Here is a 26,450-nt window from a genome sequence, read left to right as displayed (position 1 = left end):
TGCTTACCGATACTGCCTCTTCCTTCACGCGTCGCCCACCATCTTCGCCTTGAAACAAAGGCACTCTCTCTCACTGTCTCTCTCTCTTCTCCAGCCCGCGCATTCCTTTGTCGCACAAGGCACGCGACTGCTCACGCGACCAAAAAGTCGCCCCACCACTTGCCTCAACAGCCTGCCCTCAACTTTCTGCGCCTGACTTGACCACCATCTTGCAATCACGACGACAGCTGTACCACCCTGGATGGCACCAACCGCCGTCGAAGTGGAATACATACGAGATGTGCTGAACAAGTCGCCAACCATCCACGTCGAGCATAACATCGATGACCATGTTGCCTTTGGTACATGACCAAGTCCTCTGCTGACTCCTGTCCACTCATACCGAACCCTTCTGCTAACGATATCCCACAGGCGGCGACGACCAATGGTACTACAACCCCGCCACCCGCCGCTTCGACCTTTCCCGCGGCAGCGTCCGTAGGCTGACCGTCGACGCCGACGATGGCATCCGCAACCACCGCGGGGTCATGATCGACCCGGACAAGACGCTCCTCGTCATCATAGACATGCAGAACTTCTTCATCCACCCCAAGTTCCGCGATCACAGCGAGGGGATCAAGACGGTGCAACCGCTGCTACGCGTGATCGAGAAGTGCAGGAAGGAAGGCATACAAGTCTGCTGGCTGAACTGGGGCATTACGGACTACGACCTCAAAGTCATGCCACCAGCAGTCACGCGCGGCTTCAACAAAGCGCTCGCGCACGAGAAAGGTCACGGCTGGCACGTCGGATTAGGCGCCATGTTACCTCCCGAGCAAGGCGGAGAGCGCTGCCTATTCCAAGGAACCTGGAACGCGGACATCTACGACCCGCTCAAGGAGTACATGACGCCACAAGACGTCCGCTTCGACAAAGCGCGCATGTCCGGTCTCTGGTCGCCCGAGCTACCAATGCACCAGTGGCTGCGCGAGAGCGGCAAGAAGACGCTCCTCTTCGCGGGAGTGAACACGGATCAGTGCCTGCTCGGCACTCTCACCGACGCGTACTCATGGGGCTGGGACTGCATCCTCCTCACCGACTGCGCGGGCACCATGACCGACGTGCTTGGCGCGAAGGAGGTGTGCGATTACAACGTCGCGACGAACATGGGCTTTGTGACGGACTCGGAGGCGTTCTGCGCGGCGGAGTCGGTCTAGAAGGTCGATGCGCTGCGCAGCAATGTCGACAAGCTTGCGGCAAGGAGTGTAAGAGAGAAGCTGCGTGATAACGTGCTTTCAAGCGAGGCGTTGGTGGACGGCGGATATACTGCTGCTTGCGTTCCGGCGGCGGATCCGGTGAGCGTACTAGAAAGATACCCTTTGTGATGAAGCATGCGTTACTATTAAGCGGCTGATCGTGTAAGGCCGCTGCAGTGCTCTTAGTGACTACAAGAGAATAGACGTCATCTACCACTTTTTCAAATCCATCCTGGTTCACGATGTGGCGACGCGCTGACGGCATTTTTGCAAAACTCCGATGAGAGCTGCCTAGGGAAGAGCTTTCATAAGGGCAAACAATACTTCGGCGCATGGAAGCAGCCTCCCTTGGATCCTCCGACCCGAATGAGTTACCGACTACCCTCCTTTCTCCTCACACCTGCAGCGCCAATCCGGTCCCGTCATCAGCCTAGTCATGGCAACGGCACTTCCCTGTACTCGAAGCAGTGTGGAGGGGCGGCGATGAGTCCTACCGTCGTGCGCCAGCGGGGCAGAGAGAGGGATAGGCAGCAGTGAAGGGACCTAATCGAAGCGGCTGATGGGTTGAAGGTTGTTCCGTTCTGGCTGAGAGCGGATTTAGACGATGCTGATGGGATCGTAGAGGTGACGAGAGTGAACTAGGAAGGATCTCTTCGTTGCGGTAAAAGTGATACGGACTGGCCCAAGTCACTGCCGAGCATCGCCATCTCTACATTCAGCTTGCCATCTCAGTACGCCGCGCCAGTCCTTGCGAATCACCAAACTTCTCACCCGCCCACGCCGAGGGTTCTTCCAAGTGCTTGTCCAGACTGCGTAATATGGCAGTTGTGCGCACGCTTCTAACCTCAATACCGAGTGGGAATGAGTTTGCATTGGTGATGACCCACGGGCTTTGGAGTGTCAGCAAGGACGAACGGAATGTTATGCTCTTACCTAGTCTCGTACCGTGGAACAAACTGACCCTCCCGACCCTTTTTCCATTTGATGTCGAAAGCCCAGGCGATGCCACTGATCAGCGTGTACATCTCCACCCTCGCCAAACCAGGACAGGCGCGGACTCCGTGACCGAAGGCCCGGTCGCCTCTTCACATCCGGAAATTGTGTGAGAGGTTGTTTGCATGTCGGCCAAGCCGGGTTCGAGACAGCGTTCTGGTCGGAACTCTTCAGGGTGTGGATTAGATTGATGGCTCGCGGCTTAGAGCCAGTTGAATGACCATGATGATCGAGCCTAGACGGTCACTGAGGACGGATGTTACATTGATGCGTTGGCGCGCCACTTACCTTTTGCGATATGGTAACCGTTGTAGACATTGTCTTGATTCGTGATATGTGGCACACCGAATGCAATTGGAGGCCGCCAACGACTCGTCTCTCTGACCACGGCGCGAAGCACGGGCATGTTCGGAACGTCGTACACACACGGCTAACGCTCTTCACCACACACCCTATCGATCTCAGCCTGAAGCCGAGCCAGCCGAGAGGGATGAAAGGCGATGGCGTTAAAGAATGCGCGCAGTGGAGAACCGATCATCGCAATGGCGACAAAGGCGCACGTTGCAACGGCATGAACACCCTCCTCCTGATCGATCTTACTGCTAGGCGATCGCACATCTTGCCTGCTCTCGCACCACAAGCGCACCCAGGATCTCACGGTCTCCTCGTTGACGGTCTTAGGGCGTCGGACCAAGCTTCCGAAAAGGCAGCATCGGCAATAACTCTTCGCTTCGCTTCGCTTCCGCTTGCTTCCAAGGCGACATCAGAAACGGCAGCCGGTCTAAGAAGGTCATTTGATTGGGTAGCGGGCCGCCGGGTGATAAGGTCTTGAGGGGAGGAGGATTCACTTCGATAAGTGTGTCTGCGGCTTTTGGACTGCCCCAAGCGCACAACGCAGCTGATCGGGCACAATGGGCGATGAGATTATGCAACCAGTGCTCCGAAGGTTGCTCCAGCAGCTTGCGAAGTGTATGACCAGTCTCTTTTGCAGGGTGATCGTAGAAGCCTTGTAATCTGGAGGCCCTCATCATGCCCATGATGGATATGCGATGCGTCGGGAACTTCACGTCGCCTGCGTAGCGGATGTCAGTACACGATGTAGCTTCGGAGAAGATTTGTGCGTATCGGCACCCATCAGGGGCAGAAAGTAATGAGCTTTCATTCCCAAGGCTGCTGGCAAGTCAGGCTCATCGTTGTAAAGCTTGCCTTGTTGCACAAGCAGGTCGTTTGCAATAGCGTCGCTGTTGATGCGAACCCGAACGACGCCGAAGGCCTGCCACTCATAGATCGATCCATACTGGCTGTGGAACTTGATGAGGTGAGCTACGATTACGACTACCGCGCCCGAAGACAGCATGTACCATGGTCGGCCAATCAGGGGATATGAGGCAGTCTCGGAAGTCGCTTGATGCCAGGCGGCAGCCGTGGCTTCGTAGATACGCTTGTCAACGCCACCGCGGTGAGGACCGCGAGTAGGATCGTTGCGGCAGCAATGCCGGCGCGTTGTGGGACAAGTGACGGGTGTGCGAAGGTGGTGCCATTGTCGACGGTCGACGTTTGGTCTAATGACCTGTTCGAGAACCAGGAAGTCAGTGTGACAACCTCGACTCGCGCCGCCATGGGAAGATGGAGCAGGAGACAGAGAGTCTTAAGGAAGACTGTTCAGACGCGGAAGGTAGATTGAGGTTCGTTCAGTTTATGGACATTAAGTACTGCTAGGCGTCTGCTACCCGTTGTCACCTCCGTTAATCAGGCGACTCAGCGACAAGGAACATGAGTTTATTACCATGTCGGTCAAGCAGCCTCTGCGTTCTGTGCATGGACCAAGCTTCCAGCGTTAGACGAATTGGGCGGGTGGCCCAACAACGTAAAGGCCATTTGGAGAACAGTAGAACATGCCTTACCGAGGGCGGCATTTTGTAGCGTGTATACATGTGCGACAATGGCCAGATTCAGCCGACGCAAAGCTGCTGCTAAGTGTTGCTGTTGGTCGAGAAGCAATAGAGCTTTGCGCGTCACGCCTCGTTGGTTTGTCTGCTAAGGCTTTGTGGCTGCAGCGGCAATGACCCTTTCGGGCGAAGCTGTGCTACGAAGGAAACCCCCATTACATGTGGAGCTTTCTGCAAGGTTGTCACCTAGTCACGCGGTTGAAGCGGGCGTATGGAACGCCGGGATCAGCTACGCCCAGGTTGAATGTTGCTGGAGCTGTACTTGTAAGCGGGGAGATCTAGGTGTATGGCTTGGGGGCCTAGCGCTCGTGCGCAACGAGCGCTGGCCTCAAATGCCAAGCTCATATGTGGTTTATGGCGTGCCTACCAGGTTCGGTAAGGGAGTCCCGTACCGCAGCCGACTGCAAAACTTGAGTATCCATAGCGATATGCAACGACCGTGATTAGCGTCAGTCAGTCGGTTTATGGTCGGAAGGGATTTTTCAGATCGTATCCAGAACTATCGGCTTCGGGTTCTCCGTCCGTAACCATTCGCCATTGAAGGCATTGATCAGCCAATCTCTCAGCATCTCATATACCACGCGATTGCCATTGTGAAAGAAGATGTTGTGATTGCTGTCCGGAAACACATGAACATCGTAGTTTCGCACATTTGCCAGATTCAGCTTATCGAGCAAGCTCAGCGTGTTTTGAAAATGTACGTTATCGTCACTCGCGCCATGCATGACGGCAAACCGTACGGTCTTGGACAATGCCGTCATATCCATGATCGAAGCGTTATTGTATCCTACTGGGTTATGCTGGGGCGTGTGCATATACCGCTCGGCGTATATCGAGTCGTAGTATCGCCAATCCGTCACCGGCGCGACGGCCATACCGTACTTGAACGTCTCGCCCGCATCCGTCTCCAGCACTTTCAAGGTCATGTAGGCGCCATAACTCCAGCCCCAAATTGCTATGCGTTCGGCATCTACGTAGTCTTTCTGCGCCCACATCTTGGCGGCAGCAATCTGGTCGTGGGCCTCCCAGTATCCGAGGTTACCTCGAACAATGCAGCGATGTTTGCGCCCCATGAAACCTGTTCCACGGGCATCCAGCGTAACCACTATGTATCCGAGCGAGGAAGCGATGAACGACTGGAAGTCGACGGTGAATTTGCGGTCCACGAATTGCGACACTGGGCCGTTGTAGAGGAAAAAGAGGACGGGATACTTCCTGTTCGGGTCGAAGTGTGGCGGCCGACGCTCAACGAGGTTAAGGTTGAAGCCATCGACGTTGATGGTCTGATAAATTTTGAGGGGTAGTTCGGTCTGCTTGGCGAGGTCCTCCAATCCTTTATTTGTCTCGATCGAGATGTCTGTAGCAGCTTCGGTGGCCGAGGGTGTAGATAACACTTTCTGCCAAGGTATGTTCGGGCCCTGATACGTGAGCAACATGAATTGCGATCCGGATGAGAATGATGGCTCGTAGTAGCTTATCTCGCTCGTGTTGGTAACGGGGCTAATACTGCTTGGTCCATCGTGCAGATTCACTGTGTAGACATGGCGCTGCGTGCTCCCCTCTTTGGTGGCAACGAAGTAGACGAGGTTGTTCTTCAGGTCCACGGAAGAGGGAGCCTTGACCACCTCCCAGTCGCCTTCCGTAAGCATCTGCGGCTGCGGGTTGTCGAGGGGCGCAAAGTACGCGAGATGATCGTAGTTGTCATGGATGACCGTGTCGATATACCCGTCGTGCGGACGTCCATTGGCAGAGTCGGCTGGCACAAAGACTGTCGTCTCCGTAACCTCAAACCAGCCTCCATCCAGATTCAGCACATCTCGCTCACGTACAGTCTTGCCGGTGCGGGCCACAGCGTCAATGACGATCGTCTTGAGAATGTCGCTTTCGCGGTTAGTCGAGCGCACGATCACTTTGCCTGTGCCGCCCGCCCAGATAACCTCCGTGATCAATCGATCGTCGTCTGGAAAGTCGTTCTCAATTGGCACGCTGAAGACCTCGCCTTTCTGCACGTCGTAGAACTGCATTGTGACTACGCTCATCGGCGCGCCAGCTTTTGGGTACTTGATCTGCCGCGTTTCCGGGTAGTTTTCCTCGCCATCCTTCGGCGGCATCCCAGAAGGTCGCTGAAAGTAGTAATTGACCGGAAAGTTCGGGACCTTGCTCTCGTCTGTGCGGAGGAAAGCCAGGAATCTGCCGTCTCCGGACCACCAAGTCGCAGAGTCACCGCCAAACACTTCTTCCTCATATACCCAGTCCGGCACACCGTAAAAGAGGTCGCTTCCGCCATCATTCGTTATTGACACAGCTTCGACGGCGTCCAGATGGCGGATGTACATATTGTTATCGCGCGTAAAGGCAATGGCATCGCTGTTTGGTGACCACGAAGCAATCTGAATGCGGCCATGGACCACATTCGGATCGAGAGGCTGCGCTAACTGCGTGCCAACATCGAAGATCCAATACCGCGCAGTACCGCTATGCCTCCAGTTCGATTTGAACTCACTGTTCACAAGCACTTTCTTGTGGTCCGGCGACGGCCAAGCCTCATCTGTGGTAACATGTATGTTGCCAGCTTGGATATTGCCATCGCGCATGAGTGTGGTACTATGCGCTTTTTGCGTGACCACGTTCTGCCCGCGATACCTCACATCCTCCACTACAAGGTAGTCCCTACCATCACCACCCCCTTGCTCAAGCAACAAGCCATCCTCTCCATTCGGGCCGGCGATCCAACGTATGCCATGCTGTCTCGCTCGCCATTGCCCCGTCAAGACCTGTTCTAACTCCACCTTCTTGCCTGTGCCGACCGTCTGCGTTGCATGCGGGTCATGTGGACGCTCCGAGAATGCGACGTGCCGGTCCTGGCTGAGGAAAAGGAAAAACGCTGCGATCCACCCAACGGCGGCCACAGCAATCACTACATAAAGGACGCGCTTTGCCTTCTTATCTACGGGTTTCAATGATCGCTTCCAGGCCACTTGATCTTCAATATCAATCTCTTCTTGTGGTGGGCCGTGAGCGTAAAGACCCTCCTTGGCGCGAAGGGCGGCTTTGTCCGAGACGTGATCTAGCACGAGCGAAAGCGTCGAGGCTGAAGAAGTGGAGTTCCGGGCGTCTTCGCTTTCTATACCATTCATGCGACTTTCGGAGTGGTTGAGAGGTATGGACTCCGCCATGTAATCCTCCCCTTTGGTCATGTTGACGATTGAGGGCGCAAAGTCCCAAGCCCCTGACTTTGTCACCGCATGAAGAACGCCCCCAGAAACAAGTGAGCGAGCATTGCCATTCAGACAATCAAAGTTGTACTTGTTTGCCTACCTACAAATGGACTCAAGTCCACGCGAGCAATGTGCAGCGTCTGGAGTACGCGGCTGGATCACTAAGCTCGGACCCCTTTGTCTTTCATCTCCACGTCCATTGATCACCGGAAGCGTCTCAACTCCCATCCCAACTTCAGTGGCTCCAACACCACTAGGAGATGGGGTATAACCCCATTCAAAGTACTTCTCTCAGCTCGCCGGCGGCCTTGGTGCTTATTCGTAGAACTGCCTCCCCAACATCACTACTCACTTACAGTCACTGATAACACAATTCCCGCCCAACGGTCGTCATCGCAAAGGTACCCACTCATGCTCTCCCACGCCTTCTCGAGTTCGAGGAGGTGCAACTCCACCGTTGCGGAAACTTATTGTAATGGCCATGCTCCAACCAACTCCTCCCGTTGTCGCTTGGGAGAGGCAGGACCTTCACACCGAAATCAACCTGAAAAACGTATCCCTTTTTGCTCCGTTCCGCGGACGGCGGTCCGTGGTGACACTGAGCGGCAAAGAGCTCAGTGAAGGCTGGAACAGCTGGAGACCGCAGAGGAAGCTGTGCGTCTGAACTTCCTGCAGGTCTTGATAGCTGCCATGTAGATGGAAGCTATCCTGCTTCGTCCAAAGTGTCGGCTGCTTTTTCACTCCTCGACATTAAACGCTTCGAACCCGGCACTCCGCAGCTAATGCGCGGGCCTGAGGCGAGCTTCGCTGTGCTCACGTTGTTCGAGGTTGCAGAGCATCACTATGAGCTCTCTTGGTATATCTATGGCTATCTGAAACTTGAGCTGCCGAGCAACACCGCTTGTTGCTTCTCCATCTGCTTACCATGAGCGAGGTACTGCGCGTCGTGCCCGCGGGATATAATTCCGCGGTGCACTGTACTGTGCATTTACACCCATGTGGCCCGAGTTGGAAGACGTTGCGCAGTCACGACAAACTGGAATTGACGCTCCAGAGAGGATGCATGGGAAGTAGGTTGCCAGCAGAAACCTGATGGTGATGGAACGACAGATTGGGAAACTTAGGGGCGGGCGTCAGAATGAAAGGAGTTGGATGGAAAGCATTTTGCTTATGGTGAGTGGCAATGCCATATTGCTATTCAACCACACTGCGTCCGTCGATGTTCTTGAAGCGATGCCACCCCGTACGCCGGAATCATGCCATGCTAGCCCTCCATTTGCCGGCTCGTGACCCTCGTCTTTGCTCGCTTACTTGAGTGGAATGAACCGGGAAGAGTGCGTAGCACCAATACCCGGCCGACCATGCTTAACCGGCTTACTATCACATTCGTCAGCACAGTCACACGACCAAAGATCCCTGAAACCCAAACACAAAGAGCAAACTTACTAACTGATGGAGAACTCGGCTAGGTAATGCCCAACCATCTCCGGCTTGATTTCGACCGTGTTGAACTCCTTGCCCGAGTACACACCGATCACACTACCAATCATCTCCGGCACGACAATCATGTCTCGCAGGTGCGTCTTGACGGTGTCCGGCTTCTCGTTGGGCTTGGCCTCAGACTTGGCCTTGCGGAGCTTCTTGATGAGGCCCATAGGCTTGCGCTTGAGACCACGGTTGAACCTGCGACGGGCGCGGGCATGAACGACATCGCGGAGTTGTTCGGAGGAGAGATCGAGGAGTCTATCACAGGCCGGCGAGTCAGCGTGAGCGGATGAAGATGTTGGATTGGTGTGGCGCACTCATCAAGGTCGATGCCGCGGTAAGAGAACTTGCGGAACGCTCTCTTTCTCTTCAACTCTGTAACAACAAGTATCCCATGTCAGTCTATAAGTCCATCTCCCAGCGCCCCTTTGTGGCCCGTCCACAGGGTTTCATCCACTGTTGGCGTCCGCGAAGGAGCGCTGTTGAGTTTGCGGTGCGAGCATACCGGCTGCCTCCTCGGCGTTCTATGAAAAGAGTCAGCATGCTGTGCACTTGTGAGCAGGTATCTCACACGCACGTAGTCCTCGTCGGCCATGATTGGGATGTGTTTCGAGACGTGAGGGTTTCAATACGTTGGCTGACTTGTTCGAAGAGTGAGGTGCGCTTCACAATGTGGGCTTTCGATTTCTGTGCCAAGACCACGCTAGTGTCCGCTCATTCCACGATAGGTCACGTGCTACAGGCACTGACGCGATAATTCCTGTCGTCCACCACCCTGCCCAGATGAACAGAGGCTTTTGATACTGGAAGATATGTGATGAAAACGCGACTCAAGACAGTCGGGTGGCACTGAGCCCTGGGAGTGATAGAACTCGGTACTGTCTCAGCAAGATGTGTCGATTGGCAGCGACAGTTGGCTACCATAGACAATCTACACACGCAGTAGCTCGCTCCGCAAGTATGTTGCCATTCCCAGCCTTTCCGGTCGTGTCTCGCGATGTCCGACCTAACATTCGAAGTGCGACTCGCTTAGTCGAACAGACCGAAGCCCATGTCCTCATCAGACTCTTCCTTCTCCTCTTCCTTCTTGGCCTCCTCCGCCGGGGCCTCGTCAGCAGCAGCAGCGCCACCGGCAGCGGGTGCAGCACCACCCGCGGCAGCAGCGGCGGGAGCAGCACCACCGCCAAGACCGCCAGATGGAACGGATGCGAGCTTCTCGGTACCTTGGGAGATGAGCTAAAACATAGTCAGCATTCATTTGTTGTTCTGGTCGTGTAAGGGTTTGGTCTTACCTCGTTCATGTCCTTGCCATCAAGCTCCTTGAGAAGAAGGCTGAGACGGTCCTCGTCCGCCTCAATGCCGACTGCGCCGAGGACTTCCTTGATGTCGTCCGCTGATGGCGTGGTGTTGCCGGCGAGGTTGAGGAGAAGGTAGGCTGCTAAATGCTTCATTGTGACGGTTGCTGCAGGTTTGGTCAACAAATACCACTATACAGTTCCGCTATGCGCCACATACTGCTGGAATTGGTGGTGAAGGTGAAAGTGGTATTGGATGAACGAGAGACTCAATCGCCTTTAAGCACTGGGGTTGCAGTGCAGACTGAGACTTCAGGTTCTGGTACTATGTCGTCGTCGCGAAGCTGAATGTGCGCAGCAACATTTCGATGTGGGATGGCTTTGCCAAGAGTTTCGAAGACCGGTCCGTGCTTCGGTGGCCTTAGGCTATCATTGCCCGCAAACGTCTGGCCTTGTCCCTCCACTGATATGCGCTCACTTTCCCTTACCCTTCTCTTCCCTGCTCTGTTCACTCCCACTTACTTCTACTCTGGCATCGACGCCGACGTTTAAGTCTTGGATTTGCCGAGCAGATTTAGACGGCAAAGAATAATGTGTCCATAATCGCTAAGCCAAGGCTGTAGATAGTGGGCTTTGGTACGATGACAGTACGTATCTACTCCCAGCTCACCCCTACCTGCTGGCTGATAGATCAATGAAGTCTTTCAGCTCTTTGATCTCGTCGCTGGGCGACAAGGCTCAAGCACCAGCAACAACAGTTTCAAGCGTATCGAGACCGATCGCGAACGGGCAGGCAGACCGGAAGCCAAATGGTGTACCGGATCGCTTCAAGCTCACCCCCCACAACGCTGCCGCTGGTGTGAAGAGGCGATCAGAGGAGCCTGAGCCTACTCCGAGGGCGAAGCTCGTCAAGACCGAACAGGTTGGCGCGCAGAAGCCTCCTACTGCTCCCTCCAACAGATTCCAGCTGAGCAGTAAACCTGGGCTCAACCGGACGTCATCGATGACCGAAAGACCTAGGGGCAATGGAGTAGCACCATCGCTTAGCCCGGCCAAGCCTGTTGCAAGGTCACTAAACGCTACAAGTACGCCTACACCGCCAGGCACGGCAGACGGCTCAGTCAAGCCGAAGAAAGGGTTCGCTTCCATCCTCGAAAAAGCCAAAGCCGCCCAGGCTGCCGCGCAAGTGACGGGTAGTGGAGGAATTAAGCACAAAGCAGTCGAAAGACTAAGCAGGAAAGAGCGACTTCGGCTGCATGAAGAGGAGATGGCGCGGCAGAAAGCGGCGAAGAAGGATGCAAAACCTGACCGAAGTAGAAGCAACACACCCAACATCACCGCTAGTCCAGGCGGCGTCGGTCAGAAGAAAGTAGTAGAAACATCCTACAAAGGCACGATGAAAAAGCCGCCTGCAGATACACTGGCCTACAGGGGAACCATGCGTGCCGGAGGATCCGGACCGAAACCTGCTCCTAAGAAGGGTCAGCCACAGGACAAGTACGGAGGGTACGCAAGCTGGTCCGATCTTGACGACGCCGAGGAGGAAGATGAGGGTCGTAGTGCCTATGATGATTACGACAGTGATGATATGGAGGGTGGTTTTGATGATGTGGAAGCTGAGGAGAGAGAGGCGCTGAGAGCGGCGAAGAAAGAGGATGAGGAGGCGTTGGCAGAGGAGGAGAGGTTGCGGAGAGAAAAGCGGCGGAGGTTGGAGGCTTTGAGTAAGAGTGCGGCGGCGAAGAGAAAGTTCTGACGGATTGGTTGATTGTAGCGCACTAGCAATCTCGGGGTACGGGGCTTGATGGGGGTGCCAGCGACTTGTATAACGATTGACCTGGGAAGTGAAGTCATGCATTGCGACGACAAGCCCACTCATCAAGCATCAGCCTACACTCGGACCGCCGCTCGAAGCCTATGTCCTCGTTTACTGCTGGCGCTCCTACATCCATTGCCTCGCAACCTGCATATCTGCTACCTGCAAGAATTTGTCTGTACCGAGTGAGGCTTACGCAGCCTGCCGAATTCGGACACCGCCATAGAGCCGTTGATGAATCTCCTCAACATCGAGGTTATGGAAGCAAAGCATTGCATAACATTGACGAACTGTTGGATGCACAATGATACTGTGTCAAAAGTCGTCGTCCTGCTGCATCTCAGTTGAAGATCAACAGTCACAGCTCCGAGCATCCATCCACGCAGCACTTTCCAACTGTGATGCTTCTTGGTCATATTCACAGTCTCTAAGACACCTTGTGCGGCGCGAGATACTAGAATCTCCTGTACACCTTTGTCAGGTCACTCTGAAACAAGCAAAGACTGCCATGTGAAGATTCACTGAGCCTTTGAAGCTTACAATTCGAGGTCGTGTGCAGGCAGAAACGTAAGCTTCGTTTGCCAAACCTACTGCTCACAGCATCAACATCGGCAGGTAGAACGTCGTAACAATGTCTACGGCGAACAGGTCACGAGTCTTCCTTGATGTCAACATCGGCGCAGAGCCCGCCGGCCGTCTCACCATCGAGCTGTTCGCAGACAAGGCTCCCAAAGCATCCGAGAACTTCCGCCAGCTCTGTACCGGCGAGCACAACGGTCTCAGCTACGCCAAAGCTCCGTTCCATAGGGTTATTGATGAGTTTATGTTACAGGGAGGGGATATCGAAAAGGGAGATGGCACTGGGACGACGAGCATTTACGGCAGCGACTTTGAAGATGAGAACTTAGACTGGCGAGATATGGATGCTGCGGGCCTCGTATGTGCCGCCAACCGAGGCAAGGACACGAACGGCAGTCAGTACGCACATGTTGTCGTCCAGCAGTAACGCCAGGCATGCGCTGACGGCCGACGCTTTTTAGGTTCTTCATCACCTTGGAGCCGTGTCCGCACTTGAACGGCAAGCACACCATCTTTGGTCGGTTGGTTTCGGGACAAGAGGTTCTACAGCAGATCGCCAAGGTCAATGTTGACAAGGACGATCGACCGACGGAAGCTGTGCTGATAGCACGCTGCGGCGAGTTGGAGCGACGCAAGAAGAGAGCCGCACCGGCTACAGAAGCAATGGAACAGACCATTACGGGCGATCGTGGACGACGCAGGGAGAGCGGTGACGGCTCCGACGAGGAGATGGCGGACAGTCGCGAGCCGCCAAAGCCGCGCAGGCAGCGGAGGCAGAGCGACAACATTGTCGACGAAGGTATCAGAGGACGGCCGAGGCAACGGTCAGGCTCACACTCTAAGTCGCGAGCTGTATCGTCAACAGACGAAGAAGCCGCCAGTGCCGAATCGCCGGTGCAGAAGCACAAGCGGAAACGAAGCTCTTCGCCAAGTCGGCATCTGGACGATGGTGGACATGAAGAGGCTCACGCATATGAGCGCAGAAGACGTAGCCTACCAAATCAGTATGGCGACGATCGGTATAGGCGCGACTACGGGAACGAGGATCGCTACCGACCCAGTCCGCGGCACGATGACCGCGGATATGCGACCGGACGACGCGGTGATGACCGGTATCGAGCTTCTCACGACAGACACCAACAGAAAGGCGACGAAGGAAGACTGGACGGCAGGGATCGAGTCGGCGAGTATGATGATCATGGGCCTCCTGTCAAGTTCAAAGGCAGAGGCGTGATGAAGTATCGCGACCCTGGGCGGTTATAGCGCATGCAGGCCACGTGCGCGTGACGCTTTTTCGGCGGTGTGCTTGCGGCTGATTCACAAGAGCCATGAAAGCGACTTTGCCTTTCGACCGGCCCTGCGAGCTTCCTGTTCCTCTCAAAACCTTGGTCTTGGCTAATCAGGCTAAAGACCGCAGGATCCCCACACACTCCCCGCCTTGCCGCTCTGGGGCTCGATCAATGTCATGATGCATGAACCGCTTCCTCTGTCTTCTATCCAGATCATGGACCTGCCGTGTCGCGGCAGAATGTTTGGTGCAAAGATGTCTGTGCTTATGGACATGGATCTCCACCTACAGCTACAAATTCTTCGCTCTGCCCACGGTAAGTCACTAGTTATTCGGATCCTTTCATTGCTGTGTACCTGCATTCATTCGGCAGCCTGTAAATATGCGTACATCTCTTACTCTCGCGTCCATCGCAATCGCGACTGGCGCCAACGCTTGGGGTCCACCACCTTCCTTCCCTGCACCATGGGACCCCATTAAGCCTGGCTCTGGCTGGCCATTCCCAGCAAGCGCAGCATCATCGGCAAGCTCTGCCACCCCAGCCAGCACATCTTCAGCCGCTGCCTCGTCTGCCAGCTCGTCAGGTGCCGCACAATGCTTCTCCCAGAAGTGGGCGCTCGCGAATTTCACCAGCCTTGTGGCCTTCGGTGACAGCTACACGGACGACTCGCGTCTTGGCTACTTCATCTCCCACAATGGCAGCGCGCCTCCAGTTGGCTACAACAACCCAGTGAGCTACCATGCGGCAGACGGCGGTCGGACGTGGGTCGAGTACGTGAAGCAGTACACTGGCGCCAATCTGTACAACTACGCTGTTAGCGGTGCGGTCTGCAGCAATAGCATTACGCCAAGGTGGTTCAGCGCCATTAATGCTCCTTTCCCGGATATCGCTGGCTACGAGCTGCCGGCATACTTGAACGACAGCCAGTATTACTACCCCAACGGTACCAAATTCATGAACAACCCGTCCGATGGCACTGTGTATGCTATCTGGATCGGTACGAACGACCTTGGATACGCGGCGTTGATCCAGGACGAGCAGGTGGCTGGCACAAACATTACTACCTACGTTGACTGCGTCTACGACCAGCTGTCGCGTGTGTACGCCAACGGTGGCAGGTTCTTCGTCATTCTGAATGTGGCGCCGTTGAACTTGGCGCCCGAATACGGCATTCCAGGCCAGGGCGGTGTAGGACCGAACCAGTACTGGCCGGACAAGTCGGGCAACCTCACCGAGATCTCCGAGCGGATGTTGGAGCAAGTGGTGACTGTGAACTCCATCTACGACTACAGGACGCCATTTGAGGTTGAGATTGCGCGAAGGTATCCGGGTGCCAGCTTTGCGGTGTTCAATGTGCATGACCTGGTACGTCGAAGGTTCAAGACAGACTTCTTTGAAGGGTGTCAATGCTGATGCGCTGTATAGATGCAAGACATCCACGACAACCCGACCGTGTACCTCAACGGTACCGCGCCGCTCAACGTCACGGGGGTCGTCAACGCGTGCAACGCCACGGGCGGTAACTGTGTGGCGAGCCCGAGCCCCGATAGCTTCATGTGGTACGACGAGCTTCATCCATCAGAGCAGGTTGAGCGGGTGGTTGCAAGAACGTTTGTCGATGTTGTCAGCGGTGTCAGCAGTTTCGCCACTTACTGGTCGAGTTAAATCGCCTCTCATAAGCGAGGAGTCTGTGTGGCAGGTAGAAGAAGGTTAGTATACTGTACATAGGTGTCAACGATTAGGATACTCCCGCCTCTGATGCGTGCCCGTGACTCGGTGATACCAACTGTTACCAGGTAGATGCCTGCTATGATACTCGTAGCAGCTCCACTCGTTCGCCGACGCAACGCCGTAGTTTTGCAAGATCACTGTCATAGGTCGCTCCAGCTTTCTGGCGGTCGAGGAGAGTGCGCTGTTCGTTCCATTGGTGCCCAACGACAGGCCTATCGTCACGAATGGCTAGATATGTCGCGGGCCGCTACAGTAGAACCGGTTCACGTCCCATGCGTCTCTGATAGGCTCTGAGATGTGACACACGCTACACTGCATGAACGTCGGGTCATGAGGGTTACTGACGAGCCGCTGATATGAGAGCCATGACCCTCTAAGCTCAATGACAATCAGTGGCTTTGAACAGAAGAGAAGTAGCGGTGAACCATACAGATTTGCATAAGCCTCGTCGGCGTCGCCCCGGTCGTTGTCCACAGTTGATGCACGCCCAATCCGTTTTCAATGCATCACATGGCTTTTCTTCACTGGATGGGCGAAAGGAAGGACACCCAGGTTGAAAATGACGGGAGTGGGCCATGAGCGACAACAGCATCGAGCCACTTTCGAAGATGCCTTACAAGGCGGTAGGTTACAGGATATAAAGTCTCGCTACTGGGCGATAACGCTTGATGGTAGTCGCAAGCTTCCAGTCGGTTGCGAACGGCTGATGCCACTCGACAGATGGATCAATATGACCAAGCCCACTTTGTGGCGGCTGGAATACTCGCGCCGCCCACAGCCCGTCGGCGGTTGACAGGATCCTTCCAAGACGCCTGAACTTTGGGCTCCATCAACAACCACGAAAACTTGGTGTGCTATGTGATGAGAGGACAAACGGGGGAAATAAGGTCAATAGTGGTTCTGTCGACGAGGGGCGCAGACACAATGCAAGGCGCAGTCCAGTGGTTTGAGGACCCCTATCGAGCCAAGCCCGTCAACACCCCTTTCATGTGCTTTCATCCCACTAGCAAAGAATAAGACAGGAGATGAGAACATTCTCAAGAAAATGCGCCGTATCAACTGGCCTGCCGCGATGTGCGATGCACGGAGGACAAATCGTCGCTCAGGCTGGAGTTGACCTCGTCCTTGTGGTTATGGTGATCTCCCTCGATCCAGAAACCCAGCGACGTGGGTGGCTGACGGCCGGACTCGAATCGTAGATGCAGCTCTCTCTAACAAGCTAGGTCTATTGATAGTGTATCTGGGATGTCCTCTCAGTCCCCCACGCTGGCCCTCATCAATGATGCAAAGAAAGCATGGGCGGATAAGGTGCGTGTGTCGATTAAAACAAGCAGATCCGCTCTTCCTAATCTGCCCTGGCTGTCTTCGCCGACCAGCACTCTTCTTTGCAATATACTGTATGGAACGGTCTGTAAGGGGCGTTTCTTCACGGTCGAGTTACACATCTGACGAGCCGTCTCACGCACTCGCTTTGAACGTCATGCACCGACCGCCCTTTCCACGTCGGCCCAAGAGGCCGCCCTGGAGCCCAATTGTAATAGCAGGCCAATGATTGCAGTCAGCAGAACCGACACGGCGACAGGACATTAGCTGGGTTTGTCGTGAACTCTGCAATCGTCTTAACCAGCTTTTCAAGCGTAACATATCATCTCGTCATTTCTATACGTACTACCGCTTTCTGCGCTTCCATTACCCTTTCCCTACCACTGATACATCCGAATGGACCAAGATTGGCGGAGGGTGCATCGGGTGCAGACAACATCGGAGGAGACGCGACAAACGAGCAGAGCTACATACGCTCCGCAGCGAAGCAGAGTGCTACCGGTAACGCACGCTCCAACATCGCCGCCGTCAGGCCAGCTTGTTCGCACATACGCACCGAGCGACATTGTTTCACCTGGTCCGGCCAACGGGACAACATACGCTTACCCTTCACCTGATCGAGCGGCGCCTGTGCACTTCGCAGCGGGAGCACCGTATAATTATTATTATGGACAAGGCGTGTCACAGTATCCACATACGCCAGGTCCAGGCTCGCTGGTAGGAGCGGCCAACTCGACTGTGCAGACTTCGGCGTGGACGCAGTCGGATCCCTACCATACGCCATCGGACTCCCTGCCCGGCCAATCAACGGCACAGAGCGATACACAATCGATGCGAACGGGCGGGCGGTCATATGCGGACGTGGCTCAGCTACCGTCTCTTCCTGGTACTCCATACTCCCTCCGGTTGCCTCCAGCGTTACCAGACTCTTCAAGCTTTGCAATATATGACGAGTCGATTCCTGGTTTCAGTACCCAACTGTCTCCACATAGAAACATAGGGCCGTCGCCTGGTCCTTATCTGGACATGCGTGGGTCGTTGCCGTTTGGCATGCTCTCGGGAACAAACGTCACTAGTGGAACCCTTCCTATTGACGCCCCTCCCTGGGCTCCAGGTCAACTCAATGGCTCGCCTCAGCCACCGCCCCAGACACCACCGCAAACACGACGTGGAAGACCTAGTACGGCAGGCTCTTCTACGGGAACCCCCAGGAGACCTAAGAGTGAGATAACATCTACCGCGAGTGAACACACCTGCTCGGTCTGTGGAGCTGGATTTCCAAACTCTGCGGGCAAAGCGTAAGCGGAACAAAGCACAAACTCCCTAAGCACAAGCTGACGATTTCCGAAGGCACCACATTCGAAACGTTCACGGCACACGTCCCTGGCTCTGTTTCGACTGCACCAAAACCTTTCTCTATCCCAAAGACCTCTTTCGCCATATTGATTCGGTTCATAACAACTATCGCTCATTCAAGTGTCCGAACGACATCTGCAAGTGGCATACAATAGGTTTCAAGCGGCAGGAGCACTTAGACCGGCACTTGATTGGACATGGTTGTCCCGCGCGGTAGACTCGACTGATATCGTTGGCTGAGGCATGTTTTTGTAGCGTCCAAGCACGGCGTACGTGGCGGAGAGGGAGTAGCAGTACTTTGGAGGACATACGCTAGGTTGCAATGGGAGCGGACAGTCTGCGACGTCCACTAGGTAGCAGTAGCAGGTGAATGCGTCTGTACCTGTACACTTCCGTTCCATCTAACCATGACTAGGAGGCAGAAGCCCGGTTGACAGGAGGGACTTAGAAGGATTGTGGTCACATGTAAAAGCGGGGCTAATTTGCCTAGCGAGGCGATTGGTTGCCACGAGAGCATCAACTCAGTCGTGGAGCTTCAACTGGCAATGAAGCTTGGTCCTCACGTGCAACAGACATCACTTACTACACCATCAATATTTCACCTCGACCTCTAAATATCTCGTTGGGCTTGCACTGCTTCAACATACATCTCTAAGCCTGCACAATTCCCCAATACAGAGGTGTAGAGGGCGGTAAATCAGGCAATGATTTGCACCGCCTCAACCTTGCGGCTCTGCAAGACGCCCGCTCGTCACTACACGTTGGGTGGCCTCAATGGCGGCAGTGTAGGTATATAACCACCCAAGTGTTTGTCATCCTCCAATGTCTCCTTCGTCTTGTCTTGACCCAGTTGCCATAGTCTTGGATTCTTATCTTCGCATCGCTTGGTCGCCCAAGGTACTACTACACAGCCGAGACGTAGAGCTAAAGCTCGACCGGTCAAGTGGCTCGAACACTGGCGCGTACAACATCCCTTTCGTTCAGTCACACTTACCTGGCTTCTCAACAATACATATCTTCGCAGTTTCAACACCGGCACGTGAGCTTCAACCGCCGCGATAGCATGGATCGAGGCATCAACCCAAGCATGTTGAGCTTGACCGGGACATGGGCCGAGCCTGTCGCCTGCAACCATGTCGAAGAGGATTTACTAGCTCACTCACCAGACCTGACCGACCTCATTGCTATGGGCGGTTTGCTGACCGTCTCCATCGGCTTCGGAGGCAGCAGCGGTGAGCAAGCTCCCCTCTCAGCGTCAGCGCTTCTGCCACCGCACCGAAACCTCCCAACGTTCGTTCGAATGCCCGCAACGCCACCTCCACGGACCAATCTACGCCCTTCTCAACGCCCACATTTGCATCTCTCCACATCCGAAGCACAACTTCACCCAGGCAATCATGCCTACCCTGCCGTAGCTCCGCTCTCGGCACCAGCTATCCGGGTTCACCAGCCTGAAGAGGCTTTGGCACAAACTGTTCCAACCACTGCGCATCCGTTCAATGTGCGGCCGCGCTCATTGACTGGACCAAGACGAGCTCTGCAGGCCGGCGACCGTCAAATCACCGCACCTGGTGAGCTTGAGACAACGTCAGCGCATGGAGCCTCACCCATCGACCATTTGAGTCCGGATAGAAGGGAGTGGGACGTGTTTCAGAATTCTACGAACGATCTGAACGTAGTACAACCTGAAGGCAGCCCACGGGTAAGTCGGTCTTCGAGTCGACGCGGCAGAAGTCCTTCAAGCATCAGGAGCAGCTCTGTGGCTAGCTCAGCGAGCCGCAGCTCATCCACAGGGCAGCATCTGTGTGACCATACCAATTGCGGCAAGCGTTATCGAACGCAGAATGACCTGAAGCATCACAAACGGTATCATACGCCGTACCTTGAGCGGCCGTACGTTTGCGACAGATGCTTCAAACGCTTCTTGTTCGGTCGAGAGTTGAGAAGACACCATCAAACCATTACCCACGATGGCCGCCAATTCCATTGCGCGACGTGTGGTCAATCGTTCGTCCGACAGGACCACCTTACCCGTCATGAGAAGATACATAACCGATCTGAAGGTGTGGCCACACCTGTCTCGTCGGGCGCTTACTCCTCACCGTCCGCAGGCGGCTCCTCGGCACGGAATCGTCACTCGATGGAGATGCCGCCCGACTTCAATATCACGAACTATACGCCAATGACGGATGCCGATGCGCCTCCGCCGCTCGATCTCGAACACCTGTCACCATTCTCAACACACCTCAACGACGACTACAAATACGACGAGTATTGCGACTCTGCTGACATCGTCTCGATACCGTCTCTACCGCCCTCGCCGACGCCTCAAGCCTGGCCTAATACGCACGGCTTTCTCCGATAGCGAGCTTTCAGGCTGGGTGTTGCGTGCATATGCTCGTTGTGGGAGCTGGCGTTTATGCCCAGATATATACGGCCAGTGTAGGCATGGGTAGAGGAAATGGCGGGTTCGATTTACCGCGTCGGCGTGCTGTTTCTTCTGGTCCATGGTCGGATGCTGGAGCTAGGTAGGGAGTCCTTGGGATACGAACATGATATATGATACCCAATGTATGACAGAACGTATTGTACTCTCGGTGTTGTTAACAGAGCATGACTGCGAACGAGATATGGTATCACGCTGCCTTCTTACCAGCATTGCTCGTAATCCTGGGACCTAGTGCTGCATTGAGCCTCGCATACATGTCGACGCCCATGAAGACGGCTGCATCGCATCAGTCCTGAACCTCTTAACAATGGGCAGGTCACAAGACAATAGACTCACATAGGGCCAGATACGGCACATAAAGCTTTCCCAACTCAACCTTCTGAGCACTACTAATAGTACTCCAACTGAGATAGTCCGCAATACAGGTACTCGTCGTGATGGCCGTCTGCACCGCAAAGATGAGGAGGTGTATCGGCAGCTTTGAGTCATCTAGTCACATAGATCCTCAGCACAACACCATACAACCGAACAATTCACACGCATCAGCAGGTCCAGGTGAGGAGTGGACAAGGGAATAGCATACCGCGCAACAAAGCCCCAATCGCCCACACGCTCAGCGGAACATGATACAGAAACTCCATCCACATGTACAACGTGAACCACGCCGCGGGCGTGACGAAATTCTGGTCGTAGTACGTTTCGATGTAGAAGCGGCGGATATTGTCTAAGAACGCCGGGCGTAGGCTGGTTGGGTAGAGAGGGTAGAGGTCCACGCCTGTAAATGAACAAAATATGAGCTTTGTTTTGGATTACGTGGTTGGGTGAGAGGGGTTTAGTCTGTTGTTATGAGGACGTACAAAACATGACGGGGATATGGATGGTGAAGAAGATGAGGTAGATTATGTCGCGCCAGCGGGAGGTTATGGGCGCCATAGCCGGTAGGAGTTCTGGTGCTTGCTAGATAACTGTCGTGAGGAGATGTTCAGTCACGAGGAGATGTTCTGAACGGTGGCTCGTAACATTCGATGGTGGGTAGAAAGCATAGAGAGGCACGAATGGCCAAGGCACAAGTGTGCCGAAGTCAGCCCGAAGCGTCCGTGCGGTATGTGCTAGAAATGATGTGCCAACAATAAAGCCAACTCCTTCGCTTCAACGAAACGTACAACAGCGCTGCGTCGGAACCCAGATCACCCGCTCCTCTCTCCCACAGCGCACAGAACGATGCGCCGCCCCAACAACGCAGCTCCTACCCATACCCTCCACCACTACTCGGCGGCGGCAAATGCGCCGCGAGTCCCTGCACCCCACCCAACGCCGCCAAATCCCCATTAGGGATCCCAAAGAACTCGAACCAATCGCCCACATTCAGCGTCGTGGGGACGATCGGTCCGGTTCCCGTGGAAGTAGACCATTGATCGTCCTGCAGCGGCGGCCGACCACCACCAGGCGCCCCTGCGTGCTGCTGCATCATCTGTTCATTTGGGAGGTGACTCCATGCCTGAGTGTCCGGGTGGTACGTGGGCAGTTGCGGCGGCTGTTGCTGATGCATCTGAGCTTGTGGCGCACCGCCGTCCTGCTGCATGCCCATCCCGCTCGCCTGTTGTTGTTGCGATAGTCTTCGTAATGCTGGGTCGACGGGAACGCCGTCGGGGCTTTGATGCACGCTGAATCCCATCCCATTCACCTCTGGCGGGAAGAGCTGCGCAGGCTCGTAATTCTGCCACAGATCCTCGCTAATCTTCGGACTATTTCTGGTATGCAGGAACAGATCAGGTGGTGTGCCGGGGTAGCTGTACGTGTTAAACGGCGTTGTAGGCCTGGTATTGACTCGAGAGCCTGACGTGCCCATGAACGCATCGGTGCTTTGGCGGATGTTGGGGCTGCCTGCTGAGATGGTGGGCAATTGCTGCTGGCCAGATAATTCTCGATTCGGCGAGATGACTGGACTCTGCGGCCGACTTCGCTCATAGCTCATCTGCGCGCCGGAGGGAGGTCCATTGGCATAGCCCAGCTCCATGTCGTCGAACTTGCGCTTGTGCGCATCGCTTGTCGGCGGCATGCTTTGCTGCTGAACGCCCGGTGGCGGTGTATTCTTCGCCGTCCGTTGCCCGCTGTATCCATTTTGTTTACCTTTTCCATGCCGACGGCCGGCGGCCTTCTGCAAACGTTCCTCGAGTACCTTATTGCCCAGAATTGACTCGAAAAGTGTGTGCACCATCTTTGCCACGAGCCAGACTTTGCTCACATCTCGTAATGCAGTCATACACGTGGTGAGACGCTGCTGCGTGGCGGAGACGATAGACTGGTTAGAGCTGCGCATTTGGTAGACGTGCATAATCAGTGCCGAAAAGAGCGAGTATACGCTTCACACTACCGTTAGCGCTCATCGGTATGGTAAAGACGTGGAAGCTTACATGAAAGCAGGCGTAAACCGCAGCTGATCATGATTCTGCAGCTCCTGGATAATGCTCGTAATCATACCAGCGGCTTGATACGCAATCGTTCGCGAGGGGTAAGCTGTCTCCTCAGGGTAGCCGTTGAGCGGCCGCGCCTCTGGTGCTCCGGCTGAAGGCATGTGTGCCCGGTGGAGAAGGCACAGCGTGGTGCTAGAACATGTCAGTTATTGCATGGCATTGCTCAACACGAGGCTGCGGCATACTAATAATTGGAATGCAACAGCGCGCTCCAGAAATGATGCCTCTGCGGCTCCCACCGGACCTCTGGCGGACAATTTTGCAGCCAGTCGGCCAGTGCCATATCTGAGTGCGTCAAATCGATCGCGTTGTAATTTCGTGCCTTCGACGCGACCGAGTATTGCTGGCTTAGGACGAGTCCCATGATCTCGCAAAGCTTGACGTAGTTCAAAAAGAATTGGACGTGGATCGGATCGGGCGCGAATTCGCCCGCTGTCGCGCCCTCATCGTCGATGAAGTCGTCTTCAGACACCATTTCGACGTCGCTGTCTTCGATGTTAATACCGACAGGACGGCCCAGCGCGACAGCAACGGAGCGATCGCGGGTGAAGAGGGTCCACCATATGCGCTTCCATAGTCGCTTGTCTGCTCGGGAGAGCTGGGAGCCTTCGACACTATACCAAGTTAGCCGCACGGCGCGTATGATACTGCAGCATGGTTGAATCGGCTCACCTTCGATGCATACCAGATCCTTGCGCCACGATAACCGCGACCCGGCTCCAGTAAAAGACATTTTTCGTGACGTCTGCAGCAACATCAGACCGCGCCTGCGTGACGATTTCTCCACGGTGGCGGTTCCTACCTTCCGGCCCTTCCCAATACCAACCCATGAGAATGAGCGCCTGTACGATGGTAACGCGATCATCTTCGTAGTTGGCATCGTACAGAGCTTTTGCGCGCTTGTAGAAAGTCATTGCTGCGGGAGTAGTACTGCCGTTGGCGTCCATCAATTGCGGATTGCTGCATACCCGGCTGCCGGCGAGAAGGATGGCCTGAAGAAGTAAGAGAGACGGTGGGTTCTTCGGGTCTCGGTAGCGGCGCATGAACTTGCTGCGGTTGATGACTGGAACCACGGGGGCAATCCAACGGAAGAAAGCGTCGACCAGCTCATCACATAGCTGGCGTGGCGGAAGTAGGAAGGCGCCGCGCTGGTGGAGAATGTCTATCTCGACATTGTCAAGCTCGTTCACGCGCGCTCGAGCGCCGCGAACATTCTCCGGCAACGGATAGTGGACCACATCCGTCGTGCCGTGGCGATCTTGCACAAGTAGAGAGAGGTTACTAGACTCGCCCAAATACGCAACGCGACCGGCTTCCTTGATGGGTGCTCGAGCGAACTTTGGCTTCATATACTGGACGTAGGTGCCGTTGTTGACATGCTGCTGGCTCGCGTACGCCTCCGTGACTTCAGTGTCCGGCATGCCAGAGCTAGTGTTCATGCCGATCTCGTCGGGTTGGAAGCCACGAGGCGTGAGCTGGCGCGGCATAACAATCTCACGTTGACCCGGGACGGCATCGCTGCGAGCTGACGGCGACGCACCGGTGTCGGTATATGAGCCCCGCCGCTCACTGGACACAGTCATCAGTTCCTGCCCTTCAGAATGTAGATTTGCATTGATGCGCACCTGTCGACATCTTTCTTGCTACCTCCCGTCTTCTTCCTCTTCGGCGCGGGGATCTTGCATTCGATGGAGAAGGCGACGCAGTTGGTACACGGAACTCCGAGACTGGCGGCATCGCATCGCACCTAACCATTATAAGCATACACACTTTGCAAGCTATAGCGTGCAAGGTCCTATACCTTTCGCGCATGGCACGTCTACAGTCATGGTCAGTCTCGTTGCATGCCCGCATTGTGCGCAAACTGTTGAGACGCACCTCGCAAGCTCGACTGGCACGCTGTCGCCTAAACGATGGGTGGCCTGGAGTCTGCGAGCTGGGTATGGCACCCGCTCCAGTCGGATTGGTCGCGCTACTTGGCGTCGTCTGCTGGGTATTTGGAGATGCATCCATCTCGACACAGACAGCCGAGGCAACGGGGCGCGGATGGAGGAAGCGGTAGGCGAATCCCTCATCTACGCGCAAAACACCGGGACGCGCGCATGCATCGCTGATGTCTGCTTATACAGACCCTAACTGCCCTTCTGCAAGCCAGACGGCCCCGCGATCGACGCAATATCGGCGCAAGTCGGGTGGTAAGGGTATGTCAGGTACAGCGTGTGCCGCAGAGCAGCAAGCAAGCAATTCATCACACACGCCTGCTGATCTCCGCCGCCCAAATCGCTCGGCCCATTCGGCTCCTCTCCACACCGCGCTAGCCTCGAAACTGTACGACGTAGTCCGTGCACCCTCCACTGCATCTCGTTCGAAAGTCGCTGGCATTCACTATCTACTTTGCAACCTCCTGTCTGTTGTAGTCCGAGCGTGAACAAGCTTGCGTGACGGGCCTGTAATCAAGAATGCATATGTCAGCAAGGCAATGCCTGCGCTACCTGCCAACCAGCCAACGTCACCGCACGGGGGAGAGTGTAGCAACGCTGCAGTGCAGGACGCCACAACGCAGGCACGCTCGAGGGACGAAGGCTTGCCCGGGCTTCGACAAGGGCACGGATCCTGTGCAGTCTCTGGGAAGCCGGTCCATTCCGTAGGATGATATGGCCTATCCGCAGCGAAGTCCGAGGATGTTATGCAATATGCGCCATCTTGCCGAGGCTAAATGACAGATTGGCCGTCTTCGACTGCGACCCCTGCATCTCTGTCCAGCCTCGATCTATGTGTATTAGACCATGGCCTCGGATCGTCACCCAGGGCCTTGACGCCTCCGAATGACTTCGACACGAATCTCACCACGGAGGGGAAGTTTCCAACAGCGCAAGATCTCATGCAATCTTGCCATCGACCGAGCATCACACCGTGACGGACACGAAACGCAGGCATTTATAAGCTCGCCTAGCCTTTCGGCGCCTCCTACTGTCTACCATCTGGTTGCGACTACGGAGTCTTGACACGCGATGAGATAGCGTGATTGCTCCATCTTCGAGCTTCCCATTGCCCCAATTCGAAGAACATCGACGTGCTGTCCCAGGAGGGTCACCTTACAATGCTCAGCGTAGGCGTGCTTCATTGTTCTGCTCTTGAGTCCCTTTATCTTATACTCTCATTTTAAACACTCATTTCATCCTTTGTCTTCCGAGATGAACTCAAAGGACTCGTATCGTCGCAGCCATGACGAAGGCTTCGCCCAAAAGGCAAGCCTCGATA

General features: G+C 55.1%; 14 protein-coding genes across 14 annotated transcripts; 6 read left to right on the top strand and 8 right to left on the bottom strand.

The window, feature by feature from the left end:
- Nucleotides 1-241: 241 nt before the first annotated feature.
- On the top strand, nt 242-1,196 carry BAUCODRAFT_150577 (uncharacterized protein; the record flags this gene model as incomplete). The annotated part of the gene is made up of 2 exons (XM_007681288.1): nt 242-341; nt 412-1,196. 2 exons carry the CDS (start codon nt 242-244, stop codon nt 1,194-1,196), a joined length of 885 nt encoding a protein of 294 aa, XP_007679478.1.
- Nucleotides 1,197-2,487: 1,291 nt separating this feature from the next.
- Nucleotides 2,488-2,658, bottom strand: BAUCODRAFT_75946 (uncharacterized protein; the record flags this gene model as incomplete). Its single annotated transcript, XM_007681182.1, has 1 exon — nt 2,488-2,658. A coding segment is annotated over one exon (171 nt), but the record flags the coding sequence as incomplete, so codon positions are not given.
- A 247-nt stretch (nt 2,659-2,905) lies between these two features.
- Nucleotides 2,906-3,585, bottom strand: BAUCODRAFT_150576 (uncharacterized protein; the record flags this gene model as incomplete). Its single annotated transcript, XM_007681287.1, has 2 exons — nt 2,906-3,300; nt 3,360-3,585. 2 exons carry the CDS (start codon nt 3,583-3,585, stop codon nt 2,906-2,908), a joined length of 621 nt encoding a protein of 206 aa, XP_007679477.1.
- Nucleotides 3,586-4,659: 1,074 nt separating this feature from the next.
- BAUCODRAFT_76297 (uncharacterized protein) lies at nt 4,660-7,314 on the bottom strand (the record flags this gene model as incomplete). The annotated part of the gene is made up of 1 exon (XM_007681205.1): nt 4,660-7,314. One exon carries the CDS (start codon nt 7,312-7,314, stop codon nt 4,660-4,662), a length of 2,655 nt encoding a protein of 884 aa, XP_007679395.1.
- A 1,161-nt stretch (nt 7,315-8,475) lies between these two features.
- Nucleotides 8,476-9,522, bottom strand: BAUCODRAFT_36884 (uncharacterized protein). Its single transcript, XM_007681004.1, has 4 exons — nt 9,458-9,522; nt 9,198-9,404; nt 8,842-9,138; nt 8,476-8,772 (listed from the first exon to the last, which is right to left on the bottom strand). Exons 3-4 carry the CDS (start codon nt 9,048-9,050, stop codon nt 8,703-8,705), a joined length of 279 nt encoding a protein of 92 aa, XP_007679194.1. The 5' UTR covers nt 9,051-9,138; nt 9,198-9,404; nt 9,458-9,522; the 3' UTR covers nt 8,476-8,702.
- Nucleotides 9,523-9,894: 372 nt separating this feature from the next.
- On the bottom strand, nt 9,895-10,446 carry BAUCODRAFT_36883 (uncharacterized protein). Its single transcript, XM_007681003.1, has 3 exons — nt 10,396-10,446; nt 10,173-10,342; nt 9,895-10,116 (listed from the first exon to the last, which is right to left on the bottom strand). Exons 2-3 carry the CDS (start codon nt 10,329-10,331, stop codon nt 9,910-9,912), a joined length of 366 nt encoding a protein of 121 aa, XP_007679193.1. The 5' UTR covers nt 10,332-10,342; nt 10,396-10,446; the 3' UTR covers nt 9,895-9,909.
- A 193-nt stretch (nt 10,447-10,639) lies between these two features.
- Nucleotides 10,640-12,402, top strand: BAUCODRAFT_232937 (uncharacterized protein). Its single transcript, XM_007681286.1, has 2 exons — nt 10,640-10,822; nt 10,876-12,402. The coding sequence occupies exons 1-2, from the start codon at nt 10,817-10,819 to the stop codon at nt 11,926-11,928; spliced, it is 1,059 nt and encodes a 352-aa protein (XP_007679476.1). The 5' UTR covers nt 10,640-10,816; the 3' UTR covers nt 11,929-12,402.
- A 217-nt stretch (nt 12,403-12,619) lies between these two features.
- Nucleotides 12,620-13,191, top strand: BAUCODRAFT_75974 (uncharacterized protein; the record flags this gene model as incomplete). The annotated part of the gene is made up of 2 exons (XM_007681185.1): nt 12,620-12,966; nt 13,029-13,191. Coding segments are annotated over 2 exons (510 nt in total), but the record flags the coding sequence as incomplete, so codon positions are not given.
- A 1,046-nt stretch (nt 13,192-14,237) lies between these two features.
- On the top strand, nt 14,238-15,521 carry BAUCODRAFT_125091 (carbohydrate esterase family 16 protein; the record flags this gene model as incomplete). The annotated part of the gene is made up of 3 exons (XM_007681285.1): nt 14,238-14,295; nt 14,440-15,221; nt 15,282-15,521. 3 exons carry the CDS (start codon nt 14,238-14,240, stop codon nt 15,519-15,521), a joined length of 1,080 nt encoding a protein of 359 aa, XP_007679475.1.
- Nucleotides 15,522-15,679: 158 nt separating this feature from the next.
- On the bottom strand, nt 15,680-16,610 carry BAUCODRAFT_231413 (uncharacterized protein). Its single transcript, XM_007681284.1, has 2 exons — nt 16,018-16,610; nt 15,680-15,960 (listed from the first exon to the last, which is right to left on the bottom strand). Exons 1-2 carry the CDS (start codon nt 16,177-16,179, stop codon nt 15,925-15,927), a joined length of 198 nt encoding a protein of 65 aa, XP_007679474.1. The 5' UTR covers nt 16,180-16,610; the 3' UTR covers nt 15,680-15,924.
- Nucleotides 16,611-17,306: 696 nt separating this feature from the next.
- On the top strand, nt 17,307-18,212 carry BAUCODRAFT_26538 (uncharacterized protein; the record flags this gene model as incomplete). Its single annotated transcript, XM_007680945.1, has 1 exon — nt 17,307-18,212. The coding sequence occupies one exon, from the start codon at nt 17,307-17,309 to the stop codon at nt 18,210-18,212; it is 906 nt and encodes a 301-aa protein (XP_007679135.1).
- Nucleotides 18,213-18,972: 760 nt separating this feature from the next.
- BAUCODRAFT_233496 (uncharacterized protein) lies at nt 18,973-20,787 on the top strand. The gene is made up of 2 exons (XM_007681283.1): nt 18,973-19,073; nt 19,126-20,787. Exon 2 carries the CDS (start codon nt 19,330-19,332, stop codon nt 20,629-20,631), a length of 1,302 nt encoding a protein of 433 aa, XP_007679473.1. The 5' UTR covers nt 18,973-19,073; nt 19,126-19,329; the 3' UTR covers nt 20,632-20,787.
- Nucleotides 20,767-21,737, bottom strand: BAUCODRAFT_230797 (uncharacterized protein). Its single transcript, XM_007681282.1, has 4 exons — nt 21,573-21,737; nt 21,299-21,490; nt 21,052-21,204; nt 20,767-20,991 (listed from the first exon to the last, which is right to left on the bottom strand). Exons 1-4 carry the CDS (start codon nt 21,646-21,648, stop codon nt 20,903-20,905), a joined length of 510 nt encoding a protein of 169 aa, XP_007679472.1. The 5' UTR covers nt 21,649-21,737; the 3' UTR covers nt 20,767-20,902.
- Nucleotides 21,738-21,961: 224 nt separating this feature from the next.
- On the bottom strand, nt 21,962-25,202 carry BAUCODRAFT_76471 (uncharacterized protein; the record flags this gene model as incomplete). The annotated part of the gene is made up of 7 exons (XM_007681214.1): nt 21,962-23,078; nt 23,130-23,321; nt 23,375-23,803; nt 23,862-24,754; nt 24,823-24,936; nt 24,991-25,008; nt 25,068-25,202. 7 exons carry the CDS (start codon nt 25,200-25,202, stop codon nt 21,962-21,964), a joined length of 2,898 nt encoding a protein of 965 aa, XP_007679404.1.
- Nucleotides 25,203-26,450: the final 1,248 nt, after the last annotated feature.

The sequence above is a fragment of the Baudoinia panamericana genome, assembly GCF_000338955.1.
Source record: "Baudoinia panamericana UAMH 10762 unplaced genomic scaffold BAUCOscaffold_11, whole genome shotgun sequence".
Classification (NCBI taxonomy): Eukaryota; Fungi; Ascomycota; class Dothideomycetes; order Mycosphaerellales; family Teratosphaeriaceae; genus Baudoinia; species Baudoinia panamericana.
The sequence above is the reverse complement of the archived record's forward strand: the minus strand, read 5'-3'. Positions and strand labels throughout refer to the sequence as shown.

Bases quoted from the DNA above. Each gene is read 5' to 3' on its own strand.
- BAUCODRAFT_36884 (XM_007681004.1), bottom strand. From the start codon at position 9,050: ATGGGCCTCATCAAGAAGCTCCGCAAGGCCAAGTCTGAGGCCAAGCCC. The intron at 8,773-8,841 runs GTAAGTTTGCTC...CGAATGTGATAG, and splicing joins GCCGAGTTCTCCATCAGTTA to TAAGCCGGTTAAGCATGGTC.
- BAUCODRAFT_36883 (XM_007681003.1), bottom strand. From the start codon at position 10,331: ATGAAGCATTTAGCAGCCTACCTTCTCCTCAACCTCGCCGGCAACACC. The intron at 10,117-10,172 runs GTAAGACCAAAC...ACTATGTTTTAG, and splicing joins ATGGCAAGGACATGAACGAG to CTCATCTCCCAAGGTACCGA.
- BAUCODRAFT_231413 (XM_007681284.1), bottom strand. From the start codon at position 16,179: ATGCTGTTGTCGCTCATGGCCCACTCCCGTCATTTTCAACCTGGGTGT. The intron at 15,961-16,017 runs GTATGGTTCACC...CATTGAGCTTAG, and splicing joins GACGAGGCTTATGCAAATCT to AGGGTCATGGCTCTCATATC.
- BAUCODRAFT_233496 (XM_007681283.1), top strand. From the start codon at position 19,330: ATGGATCGAGGCATCAACCCAAGCATGTTGAGCTTGACCGGGACATGG.
- BAUCODRAFT_230797 (XM_007681282.1), bottom strand. From the start codon at position 21,648: ATGGCGCCCATAACCTCCCGCTGGCGCGACATAATCTACCTCATCTTC. The intron at 21,205-21,298 runs GTATGCTATTCC...CTATGTGACTAG, and splicing joins GATTGGGGCTTTGTTGCGCG to ATGACTCAAAGCTGCCGATA. The intron at 20,992-21,051 runs GTGAGTCTATTG...GATGCGATGCAG, and splicing joins TGTGCCGTATCTGGCCCTAT to CCGTCTTCATGGGCGTCGAC.